The sequence below is a fragment of the Coturnix japonica genome, chromosome 8, assembly GCF_001577835.2.
Source record: "Coturnix japonica isolate 7356 chromosome 8, Coturnix japonica 2.1, whole genome shotgun sequence".
Taxonomy (NCBI): Eukaryota; Metazoa; Chordata; class Aves; order Galliformes; family Phasianidae; genus Coturnix; species Coturnix japonica.
The window spans coordinates 12,141,034-12,153,633 of record NC_029523.1 but is presented as its reverse complement, the minus strand read 5'-3'; the positions used below and the strand labels follow the sequence as shown (position 1 = coordinate 12,153,633).

Genomic DNA, 12,600 nt, shown 5'->3' with positions numbered 1-12,600 from the left:
GCTGGTGCTTAAATCACACCAGTAATCTGATTCAGCATTAAATCTAGTGTCATGGCACTGTCACAGGCATTTTAAATGTTAGAATCTGCAGTAAATTGAGAAGTCCTTTTAGGCTTTTGCTACTTGACCTGTCAGCTTGTTTGCTAAACTCAGCAGAAGAAAAAAAGAATTAGTTCAACTCTCAGTAGTTACCTAATAAGTGAACAGAAATTCTTACTAATTCTTGCCTAAATTTCCTCCTATTCTCGGCAAGTATGGCTCTAGAATTATCCCTAGCTGAGAAATTCAAGACAATTTCTTGGTAAAGGTCCTGAGAGAGCAAACTTCCAGCAGTCTGTTGTAGCATGAACAAAAATTAAACTCTCATAAAATGAATTCTGAATTAGATAATCCTCACCCATATTTAGTGTGCTTTACCTTTTGTGTATTGTCTTCATACAGTTAATTTGTCTCAGCTTTTTAGGGGTGTTTGCATGCAGGCAGGCCCTTTGAATGTGACACTTCTCATCCTGAAGTTGTCCTCACATCTGCTTATGCCAGGTTTGGATAATCCCCTTTGCCATCCTCATGGGCAGGGATGGAGTTGGACTTGTTGCAGCAGAGAGCCATCAGTCCTGCCTGCTCTGGAGAGGTGCATAGTCTTCAGTTCCAGTTGAGGTGATGTTTCTTGGCATTAATGAATTCACAGGGTCATCTCATTTACTTGGCAGTCCTGCTTGGCAAACTTCTGCTTTCTTGACTCAGGAAGCAGGTTGCTTGTCCCACAGTGAGAAACGTTTCAGTTCTCAGCTGCCTGTGACTATGGAACATACATTTAGCTTTCTGAAGGAGAGACGGCAATCCACAGAAGAAAGGAGGTCAATTTATATTTCCTTCTTGGCTCGTTCTTGTTGTGTACTCCATTCTGTAACTGGAGTGGAAGAAGAAATAAGCCTTTCCTCTTTGCATTTCCATTTTCTAAAATTAATGTTTTCATAACCTTTCCTGTTGCCTTGGTTATTTCCTCTGTCCTCTATTTATACATATTGCCAGCTCCACAATAAAGGTTGCACCCCTCAACCCATTTTAAAGCAGTGAACTTACTGCAAGGTGGTATGGCTGAAAGGAAACACATTTCTATGCATACATACGTGCTCTAAATACATAAGTGCATAAAAGTAATAATCTGGAGCAGTTAACTGGTCCAGCCAGCGCTGTGGCTGCATGTGCATGGCACCGGCAGCAAAGCTGACAAGGCAGCTTCCCCTCAGCAGGAGGGAGTGCAACCTTAGATGGCAGCAGCTGTGGGATGTGTTTGGCTGGGACATGAAACTACACCCTCAGCTCCCACTGCAGAGAAGAGCCAGGCTCCTCCTTTGGCCCAGAACTTCCCCAGGGTGTAACACAAGCAGGAAAATCACCAGGGCTGGGGGCCTGGTTTATGCTGCCTATGATGGTTTTCTCTAGCACCAAAGGAGCCCTGCCAGGCACTATCTGTTTTATGATATGATTTTGCAGCCCCTTGTAAGCAAACATGCTGTTGCTTTGATTTTATACTGATCTTCAGTTAATGTGTTTTTAACTCATCTCAAGATCACCTAGCACTAAAATTACAGAAATATTAAGGGAAAAGAATACTTCCTGTCTTAGCAGCCTCAGGTGGAACCAGGACTATATAGATAGGGATACCAGTGTCTGTGTGAAGGCTGTCAAAACAGAAAAAAATAATGTCAGATGTAATGGGAATTGATTTTGACCCTGTATTTGATTCTGGTCTTTCTAGCTGAATGCAAATGAGCAGTTAACAAATATAGCAGTACCACTATTTTATAAGTAGTGGAAAAATGATGTATGGAATTTGACTGGACCGATGTGTCAGCCTGGGAACACCAGCTTTTGTCCCAGCCAGCCCTTTTGGATTGGCAGCAGCAATAGAAAGGGTTGCTGCTCCATCTTCAGCACCTGCAGCTGAGTTTTTGGGAGTGCGACAGCTCTAAGTGTTACAAGGATCCTGTCATTCTGCGCCATTCAAAAGCATTTTGTCTTCATCAGACACAGAGCTGCTATTAAAAAGTAAAAGTGAGGGACTTTCCATGTGAGTGGGATTTGGCAGGTCTGCTGAAAGCTTGTGAGAAGGCCCATACTGCATTCCAGGTGGTGGGAGTGCAGAAGGAATGCTGTACTAATTCTCCCTCCGGCCAGAATGATGTCCAGAACAGATTTTTCACTGCACACGGAGCATCAATATTCTGCCATGTAACTTTGTCCTGAGGGGATCTTCAACTTTTTTTCTTTTTTTCTAATTCAGTTTAGAGTTGAGAGGTAGGTCTGCTCTGTACTGCTACAAAATTTAACCATGCAAGAACTGCTCTAGCAGACGTTCTTACAGCACACAAAGAAGCAGACAAAACCCTGCCATAAAACTGTCTGATGCCACAGTCCACAAAAAGCTATGTTATAATCACCATGAAGTAAAATATTTGAGACTGTACTAATTACTGACTGTAATTAGTTTTGCAACTGTGCAGAACAGAGCTGAGGGGAATGATTAAAGGTCTTGCTGAGGCTCACACTCTGAAATGCTGACTGTGGATTTTTACTCAATCACCGAAGCTTCAGTAGCTGCTTTCAGAGCTGTGCTTAAGGGAGCAAGCAGAGGAATGGAATGCATCACACCGTTGTATGACTGAATTCTCAGAGACTTTGGGAACCGGAACCTCTTTCAGATCCAGGCAATTTACCAAAATTTCCAGTCTTGGCAGCTGTTGGTTTTCTGAAAGAAGCTGATTATATGACTGCAGCAACAAAGCGACAGTGCAGAGGGAGAATTAAACCTCTCAAATTCCAGCTCTGAGTAATAAGCTCATTTTTATGCACTGGCCTCAGGAAGAAAGATTACTTGGGACTACTCTTGCATATCTTCACAGAATTCCCACTAGCTAGAACAGTAGGAAGAGACAGTTCTCACAGCTATTTTCAGGAGCTAAAACAATTCTACGTATGCTCATAAGTCTTCAATACAGAAAAGACACTATTATCAATAAGAACACAGTGACTTGCTCTTAAGCATCCTCAGTGCATACACTGAGGTACTTTTTTTTTCCTTTTGTTCTCTGTCTTTAGAATAAAAAGAATTAGAGTATATCCAAGATTGATGTCCGAGATATATTCACATGTACCTCACAATAAAAACCTCTCTCACTCTTCAGCTAGCACAAATGTGTTGTAAATAACACAGGGATGTTATATGTCAACCCCCACTTCAGCTTTGAAACATCTCTACCTCTTAAAAGCTTTATTTCTTCCACTGTATATATGTGTAAACTGAGGGGCTTCTTGTTCAGCCACTTCCAGCAAGGAGGTTTCAGAAGTGGCAGGCTATGAACTGCAAATTAGAAATGATGATGGGAATACTTAACAGTGTCTGAGTGCTTTGAATCATGAACTACATAGCACCTGAAGAACCACCCATCACTTACCAGAGACCAGACATACAGAGTCCTGACTTAGTGCTTTAAAAGTAATTTCAGAAAGATTACACATCTGGAATGAAACTTTAAGCAAATTAAGAGTTTAGGTCTTTTAAGATGTCACTTATTATTTTTATAATGCATCTTAGGTGTATTGTATTACATGCAGAGCTAACGTCTATAGGTGTGTTTTAGTTTGTGTTTTTTGAGTCCTCAGTACTGTGTCTGATTGTGTCAAGGAAAGACTTTCAGAATAGATTTATGTTGCTAAACTTTGCTTTATAGAAGGTGAATGAGTGCCAGTTCAAGAGTAAATGGGCTTAGTTCAAAGGCTAATAAAGATTGTGATACAAGCAATACAAATACATACTATCCCACAGAGCAATTGCTGTTCCATGTGTCTGATGCAGAAGCACTTTACAGACTTACAGTCTAAAATAGGACTGCAGTACTCTATGGGTATTGTATCTTCAAAAGATACAGGAAGTAGATTGCTAAAAAAAAAGGAGATAAGAATGATGTAATACATAAAAAATTAATTAAGAAACAAATATCTTGCTTTTTTGAGACTCGGTGTTTTAAGTTAGGTAAGCAATGAGTGTGACAGTGAGTATATATTTAAATAAATATGTTCAGTTTAAGATGTGTCAAGCAAAATCCCAACGACAAGGAGAAGGTGAGGGAGAATGGATTTTTTCCCCCCAGGAATTCCCAGTCCTTCCTACAAAGATGGAAATGGTAAAGTGCTTGAACTAGAAAAAAGCGTTTCTGTGTAAAGACCAGTTCATCTGCAACAGCTGCTCTGAAAGTAATGCTTCCTATTGTATTGTGTTGGCACACGATGTCAGAGGTGGATGTTGGTGGTATGGCAGTAGATGTTGAACCATGGAACCAATGTTCCATTACAGTTTGTTGCCATGCGACAGATGGCAGCAGAGGGGCAGTCTGACAAAATGGTGTGTGGCATGGAATGTGTATGAATTCCTCCATGCAGAAAACATGGCACCCAATGGCATTCACTGCATTTGCTGAATGTTTACAGGGACCTGACAGTGGATATGAGCACGGTGAGGCAGAGGGTGGTGCATTTCAGCAGTGACAGCAGTGACAGTGGGTTACCTCTGGTGCAGATCTGTACAAGCGTGGCATGCAGGCTCTTGTTTGCTAGCAAAGATGCATAGCTATTGGTGGTGATTATGCTGAGAAATAGCATTTCCTAGCTGAGAATTTACTCAAATAGTGTTATTGTGCTCTCTGCAGCTGTTATGGTTTCCATGGAAACAAATAGGAGGCATTACTTTCAGAGCAACCTATATACATCCAATAACATCAGCTTATTTTCCTTGGTATTGTTGTATGGAGATGAAAACAATTAGTCACATTGTTGTCCATCTAGAAAAATATTTACAGGTGTCCATTTTTTAACTATTTTCAGTGCTATTTTGTATCTTTAGTATAAAGATAGAATAATTGCTGTAATTTTATTATAGCAATTGCTACTTGATTGTAAGGCAATATAAAGCACTTCGTATCTTGAAAAATCACTTGCCTATTCTTTAGATTTGTAAAATGAAGATTATTTTCTGAGTCAAGCCATAACCAATGCACATAGGTGAATTAATTGTCTCACTAATTGTAAAGCTTATGTAAGAACAGACGTACCATATTTATCTTGAATTACGATTGGAAGAACCCAGGTGAGCTTTCTCACTGTTCCCATGCTTTAACAATGCAGAGAAAATGGCCTGGGATCTAATTTTCTCTCCTTATTGAATTGTGGTCATGACAACCGTCTGTACAAGGATAAACTTTACAGAATTGTCTTGTTCAAGGCTATCATGTTGGTTCTGTGCTGTGTGATACAGTGAGGTAATGGAAAATAATACTGTGCAGCTGCTTATACCTTTTTGTGTGTTTTCTTTTGTTTGCTTGATATTTATGTGGCTGTTGTGGTAAGGAAAGTATATGAACAAAACCAGCTTTGAAAAAACAAGCTAACATTCAAGAGAAGGGCCATTTGCTTAGGGAGATACCACTGGATTTGACTCTCTGGATGTGTCCAGCTATGCATATTACATCTCTGTTTTGAATACAGGATCATTTTTTCTCTGCTGTGCTATCAAGCAGAGAAAGCATTGCTTTGGCTTGGCTTTACAGCAAGAGCTTGTCTTAAAATACATGGATAAAAATAAGCAAAGGTAAAGTCAGTGACAGGTCATTATTTTTGAGCTCCCTCCTGCAACGGAGCTGTTTGCAAAATGAGATGGTATAAAGCTGAACATACCTATTAAACAGCATCAAAATCTGTTGGTTCCCCTCCCACCCCCCCGAAATTTCTACACAAGGAAGCCTGTACTGACATCAGAGGGGAAGTAATTTAATTTGGCTTTGCCTGCTCAGTAGCAAAAACAACATACGTATTATGTCTCAAATCGAAAACACAACAGTGGAGATGGTATGTTCAAGTACTTCAGAAATATTATGAGAAGATGAAAAAGAAAGGAGGGCAGGAGAGTTTCTTCTGAAGTCATGACTTACAGTCTTGCCACGTATTAGCAGAAGTAACTGCTTGTTTCACTGCTAATGCTGAATAGAAAGCAGATGAAGATACTTTCTCTAAATTGGGTTAACTGTACACATCTCACACTGTAGCGATGGGGATCCTGTAAGGAGCATCCAGACTTGTTTGCTCACTATTGCTGCTGATTTCTTTGCCCCACATATACCACTGAGAACAAGGATCCTCCTGCTGCTGATTTAAGCATTTTAGCTCAAAATCCATTTGTAAAGGGTCATTTTCCCATTTCTGGTGAGATTTCTGGTCCTGTAATCATTGGCCCGGGCAAGGGAACAATGACAGTGACCCTTCAGCACGAATCTCTCCTGGTTTATTGGCAGCTGAACATTGCCGCCTGTGTTGATGTGCACCCCTGTCCTCAGATGGAGCAGGCTGGTGGGGCTGCACAATCCTTGCTCTAGAAAGGTGCTTCCTCTCAGATGGAGGTTCTGTGACCCACTGAGCTGATTAGAAAAGGATGTTCTAATATGAGTTAGTGAATTGCAGTGGGAAGTGGTGGTGGTGATGTGTTTGTGTGAGGTGTACAGCTTGGGATTCTTCTAGTTGTAAGAGCTGAGCTGAAAGCAAAGATGGGGAGTTTTTAATGGCTTTATCTGGGGCTTGGCTATGAGCTCATTTGGTACTTCTTGGGTATAACAGGAGAAAATTATTTAGTGGAATCCAGGCTGTGGGAAAATATCGATGCATTCTGCTGTGCGCGTTGAGAAAGTGAATGGTGGGAGGCTTTGGGAGAAACAGTAGTCTTGCTAGCCTAATTTCTGTAACAGCACACTAATCAGACCCCAATTATTCTTCCTGTATTACAGGGATTCCTCGTTTCTTTCAGTGCTGCTCTCTGATAATGCTACAGCAGCAGCAGCTCCTGGCTTTGTGGTAGGGATTGCCTTATGGTGGGGTGAGGCCATGCAGCTCTGCAGCCACGGTGGAGTTGAGCATGTTGGTTTTAGGAACCATTGTATAGAGAAAGGGCAGAGCTGGCACGTGTGTCTGGTCAGGAACTTGTGATGGTGATGCTGGTGCAGAAACTGTAAATTAGAAAGGAGGGATTCTGCTTTCAGGAGTTCCTATTGGAATCATTTCAGAGCTGCAGTAGGAGAGGCTGCTTCAGCCCCCCGGTGCGCTGTGAGTTGGCCATGCACCATCACAGCTGTTGCTGCCCAGGAAGCTGTTTAACTTCTGCTAAGCACTGCGTCTGACGTGTCTGTTGTGATTACTAACCACATCTATGCATCTCTTCTCACGTTGAGTGCCATTTATTTACCAGTGGTGCCCAACTGCTGCTTGGACAGACGTGCCCTCTGCGTTGTGCAGCCCTGACGTAGAGGCCAGTGTAGAGCTGCTCCCTGGCACTCGGATGTGGAACACTAGTGGGCCTTAAGGCGCGCACCGGGTCCTGGCTGCCGGCGGTACGTGGGGCTGACCGAACCTTTGCCCTCAGGCTACGCGAGCAGCTCCCGGCGGTTCCAGCCGTACCCCAGGAGCAGCAGTCGCGCTCCGCTCCCAAGATGGCAGCGCGCCGCGGAGCTGCTGCGCCCGGCGCCGTGACTCGGTGCCACGGGCAGCGCCGAGCGGGGCCTGGCCGAGGCCGCACGTGTTGATGCCGGCCGGCAGGCCGCGCTCCGCTCCTGCCCCGCGTGGGTCGCGCCCCACGCACCCGAACACCCCGGCGAAGGAACCCGAGGCCGAACCGGCCCGACCCGCCGCCCGCGGGTGCCGGGGAACAATAGGCGGCCGCCGGCGGCGTAGCGCGAGCCCCGGCACCGCCGCAACGAGGCCCGGCCGCCGGCAGCGCCGCTCGGCACGCGATCGCAAAGTAGTCCGTCTTTGTTCAGCGGCGGCGGAGGTTCGTTCCCTCCCGTGTCCTTCCGCCGCTCCCCCCGCCCCCTGCCCGCGGAGCTGCCCGTCGGCGCAGGCGGGGCCCGCCGGGGCGGGGCCGCGGCTCTTTGTGCTCCCACAATGCACCAGCGTCTCCTCCGCGGGAAACAAAAATGGCGAGGGGCTGCTCCGTAGCCGGGCTGCCCGTGAGGCGGGTCTGACCCCTCCCCCGCCGCCCTGCCCTTCCTTTCCCTTCCTGCGCTGCGGGCTCCTCACTTGGGGGCTGCTCGCCGCACCGAGGGCCCGGCCGCAGCGCGGCGCCGGGGGGAGGCTCCCGAGCTCGCCATTTCCCTGCATGAGGCGGTTGGCACCACTGGAGAGACCGAATGAGGTGAGGGCTGGGGGGGGCGGGGAAGGACGGACGGAAGAGAGGGAGGGGCGGCGGCGGCGGCGGCGTGGGGGGGGACGGCGGGGGCGCGTCCTGCGGCTCGGGCCGCCGGTACCGCATCGCCGCTCGGCCCCGCTCCGCCGCCTACAGGGCGCGGGGGCCGCTCCGGGCCTCGGCCGGGGCTTCGTGGCGGGCGGCGGGGCCGGTCCGTCACCGACACAAAGGGAGCGGCGCTGCGGCGGCCCGGGGGGCTGCGGCGGGGGGTACCGGGCCGCGCCGGCTGCGGATCGTCCTCGGTTACGGCTGTTGTCCGAAAAGGCGGCGGCCGCTCGGCTGTGCGGAACGAGCCAAGCGCCGCCGGGTTCTGTCCTCGCTGGGTTTGTTTTAGTGCTTCACCTCCCGGTCTGTCAGAGCGGAGCCATTTGATCGTGTTTAGAAGCTCACGTTCTAAGTTCGTCTCAATACAGTGACCGCGGCCGCCTAAAAGGATGCGCCGTAACGCGTTAGTTTTCCTTTCCTTCTAGATTTACGTAGGAAGAGCGGGGTGATACCTGTGGTACCCGACGGTCGCAGTGGTGCTGTGGCGGTGCTGTGCTGGGGGCTCTGTTTTGGGGGTACCGGGCAGTGCCGCGCTCCCACCCTGCATCGCCCATTGCTGGGCCCACGCAGCCCTGGAAGGCCGTATGCAGTAATAGGCAGCTGTATGGCTCTTCTGGCTCACAGCAGAAAGGAAGGTTATCTGTGCGTGCTGCCCTGGCTGTCAGAAGGATGAAATAAAAGGAAAGTAGGCTGCCTTGATTTTGTTGTTTACAGTCAGGTCGCTGAAAGCAGACATTCTGTGTTTGTTCTGAGAGCTCGAGTTTCAGAAACTCGGGAGTGTCTGAGGTTAAAAGAAGAGAGAAAAAAAACATAGTTGAGGAGCATTAGGATATAGGTTAATGTGTGTATGCCATGTTCATTTAAAGAGACAGAAGAATAAGAGGGCACAGAAATAGAAAAGACAAAGTGTGTAATAAAGTACTGAAAAGAGGAGTCTGCAAGGAGCTGCACAGTCGTTCGATGTGGGTCTGAGGCCATTGCACAGCAGTGTGTGCTGCAGTTAACTCTTACTTCATCAGATATGGGAAGGAACTTGGTGAGGAGCTACAGAGCTGCTCCAGGAGAGACTCTAAGAGAAGTGTTTGTTGCTTCTGAAAGGCTGTATTTGTGTGGCTGGTTACCGGTTGTTGAGGGGTGTGTGTATGTGTGTGTATTTCTATAAATGTGTATATATACATAAATATGCAGCAGTTGAAGATGATGTCAAGACTTGGGTTGGAAATGTTTGTCCTTCAGTGAAGTAGGAGGTGAGGTGAGACATACAAGAAAGCAGCCATAACAAGTACATTGCAGTCCCTTTACTGGTGAGGAGTGGGCGTATGTATTCCATGGAGATTGATGTGAATGAAGATAGTACAACAGGCACCTGAAGCTGCTTTAAATAGCATTCTGCACAACAAAATGAGGAGCAAAGGAGAAAGCTCAAATGGAAGAAATAAGTGTAACTGAAATCTTTACTTAGTTTGGAAATTGACATTTACTCTCTGTGCTGCAATAGATCCCTGAGCTTACTGCAGAGTTGGTTTTGCCTGCTTTACCGACCTTCTTTGCAGGAAACAGAGGGGAAACCTTTGAGTAAAGCACACCAGGAGAACTATGAAACCATGGATGGTGCTGGAGGGTCCTTGGGCAGAGCGATATGTGATACTGGAAGTACCAAAACTCGTTGAGTTTATGCTTTAAACAATCTGCACTATAAGTTGATTTTCTCTTCCTAGAAGGCAGAATCTCTTGCAAAATGTATCTGAGATACAAAGCGCACAATAACAATCTTTGATAGAACAAATTCTCAGCTACAGGAGGCTGTTTTTCAATGTCGTCATGGCCAGAAGCTGTGCGTTGTCACCAGCAGTCAGCAAGAGGCTGCGTGCTGCAGTGATACAAATCTGCAGCAGCAGAGGTGGCCACTGTCACTGCTGCTGAAGTGCAGCACCCGCTGCCTCGCTGTGCTCACATCCACTGCTTGGTCCCCATAAGTGTTCAGCAAGTTGGGACGAATGTCAGTGGATTCCATTTTTTTCTTGATGAAGGATTTCAGTGACACACCTTTGTGTCATATGTACTTCCATGGCAGACACCATTTTGTCAGGCTGTCCCTTTGCTGCCATTTGTCGCACAGCAACAGCATGTAATGGGATATTGGTGGGAAGGTTCAGCCTCTGCTGCCATACCTCCAATGTCCACCTCTCACACTGCAGGCCAACATAATAAAATAGGAGGCACTACTTTTGGAACGGTCCTCATGATACTTCGTTCTTTGTTTTGATTTCATTCGCTTTTAAATTCACACAATGCTTATAAAAGTCATGGTTTTCATTAAAAGAAGTTAAAGCCTTTCTTTTTGTGTATAAATGTATGATCCATCCCAAAGTGCTTCCCTGCCGTTTGCCTACATACCTCACTATGTAGGGAAATATGTTCTGTAATGATCTTTTGAGGGCTAACCCTTTGGCCTTGCATATGGAATAGAATTAAAACACTTCCAGTTATTTCTGGAGGGTGGGCTTGAGCAAATAGAACCTAAATCACAAATGACTGCATAGTTAGATAGATAACCACCAGGATAAGTGTGTTACTCCTTTTTGTGGTGTGAATCAATCCTGTTACAGAGGGTCATGGGATCAGGAAGCAGAGGTCATAAGGGATCTCAAGAGGTCTCTCGTTCTATACAGTGCATCTTCAGCCACCATGCCAGGGTGTGACTTAGTCGGCCTTTGAAAGATAGCAATGATGGGGGTACCCAGCACCCCAGGGCCTGTTGTACTGCCAAACTATCCTCATGGAAGTAAAATACACCTACCCCTGCATCCATCGGAATCTATTTTTTAACTTCCTGCCATGCAGTATTGTGAAGTGGCTTGTCCCATCCTGATATCCCTCTCATAGGCTGCAGCTAGGCCTCCATAAAGCTATTTCAGCTCTGGTCTGAGCAAGCCCAGTCTCCTCAGCCTCCTCTCATAGGACAGGTGCTCCAGTGTTTTTCCTGCACCGGGAGGCCCACAACATGATACGCTACACACTGCTGGTGAGTTCAGAGTAGAAGGGGATAATCACTTCCTTTCAGTCTTCTGGCTTGACTTCTTTCTAGTGCATGATGGGTTCATGAACCTGACTGCTTATCAGCTGGAGGAGCTGCTGGTTCTTAGTTATTATTACTGCTTTACAAAAAGTGCTGTGTCTGTCAGGTAATGCGATGTACTTTTGAAAGCATAGAACTACTAAAAAAAAAAAAACAAAATACCAAAACCCCCCACAGCGAACTATGAAAAAATGTCCTGTGATGAGTGTGCAGTACTTTAAAGTACCAGATGGGAAAACTCAGACCAAAATCTTAGCCAAAATGCAAGTCTCTTCCAGTGATTTAAAAAGAAAACAAGTCTTATTTGGATAATAATGTGTTGAATGAAAATAACTTACTGTCATGGCAGATATGTTATGATAGACCTGAATAATGATGAGGCGTTAGCGAGGTGAGAAATATCACTTATTTACAAGGAGCAGCTTGCACAAAAAGCGGCTGCCCTGACATTTCTGATAGTCGTTGGTAAGTCTTGCTGCCTTAAACAGTATTTAACGGTCTATCTGTGATTGGATCTGTTAAGTGTTGCGTACTTGAGTGGCTTTTGTTGGAGAAGTTTATGTAAACGTGTGTGCTTGTCTCATTCTGATCCACAGGATCAGACAGGCTGCTTTCACTGTGGTAACAGTGTCATGTTCTTGTGAGACTGCTCTTTATGGTCTTACGTGGTGGGGAACAGGGGTAGTCAGTGATGGATGCAGAATGGCAAATTCTGCCCGTTTTCAGAACAGGCCAGAAGGTCAAGCTGGGGAAATGTGGCTGGTTGGGCTCCCATTGGTCAGTGGAGCCCTGGGAGGGAGGTGTGTGGCTGCCATCGCTGGTTGCCTTCAGGGCTGGCTGAGTAAACCTGCAGCAGCCTGGCCTGGTGCCTGAACTGAGCAGAACAGGAGACTTTTGAGATCCTTCACAACCTCAATTATTCCATTATCTTCAACGTCTGGGAAAAAAAAAATTAGAATATGTATCTACTCCTTAACCTTTGCTTTTTGTGTAGGCTGAGTGATGCCAGGGTTAGTTGGTGATGTGGCTTAGGTTTTTCAGTGTATCAGAATATAATATAGTATGATGGTAGGGAGCTCAAGTGTATCTTGTAGATGTTTTGTGTCACTGCAAGTTTGAAGCAACATGAAAGGATAGGGTATAGCTGGACTTACATTGGATCTTCTGCTTAAAAAAAATAATGTCAGCTTTC

At 45.9% G+C, this 12,600-nt stretch overlaps 1 protein-coding gene across 4 annotated transcripts in view; it reads left to right on the top strand.

Moving 5' to 3' along the window:
• Positions 1-12,600, top strand: part of MTF2 (metal response element binding transcription factor 2) — a 39,414-nt gene that overhangs the window by 7,353 nt on the left and 19,461 nt on the right. For 2 of the 4 annotated variants that reach the window (XM_015869947.2, XM_015869946.2), the window contains exon 1: positions 7,991-8,233. The exons of the other annotated variants lie outside the window; for them this stretch is intronic. In XM_015869947.2, coding sequence (XP_015725433.1) covers positions 8,229-8,233 — 5 coding nt within the window. In that variant the 5' untranslated portion in view covers positions 7,991-8,228. Of the gene's footprint in view, positions 1-7,990; positions 8,234-12,600 lie in introns of those variants that run through there. 4 annotated transcript variants of the gene reach the window in all.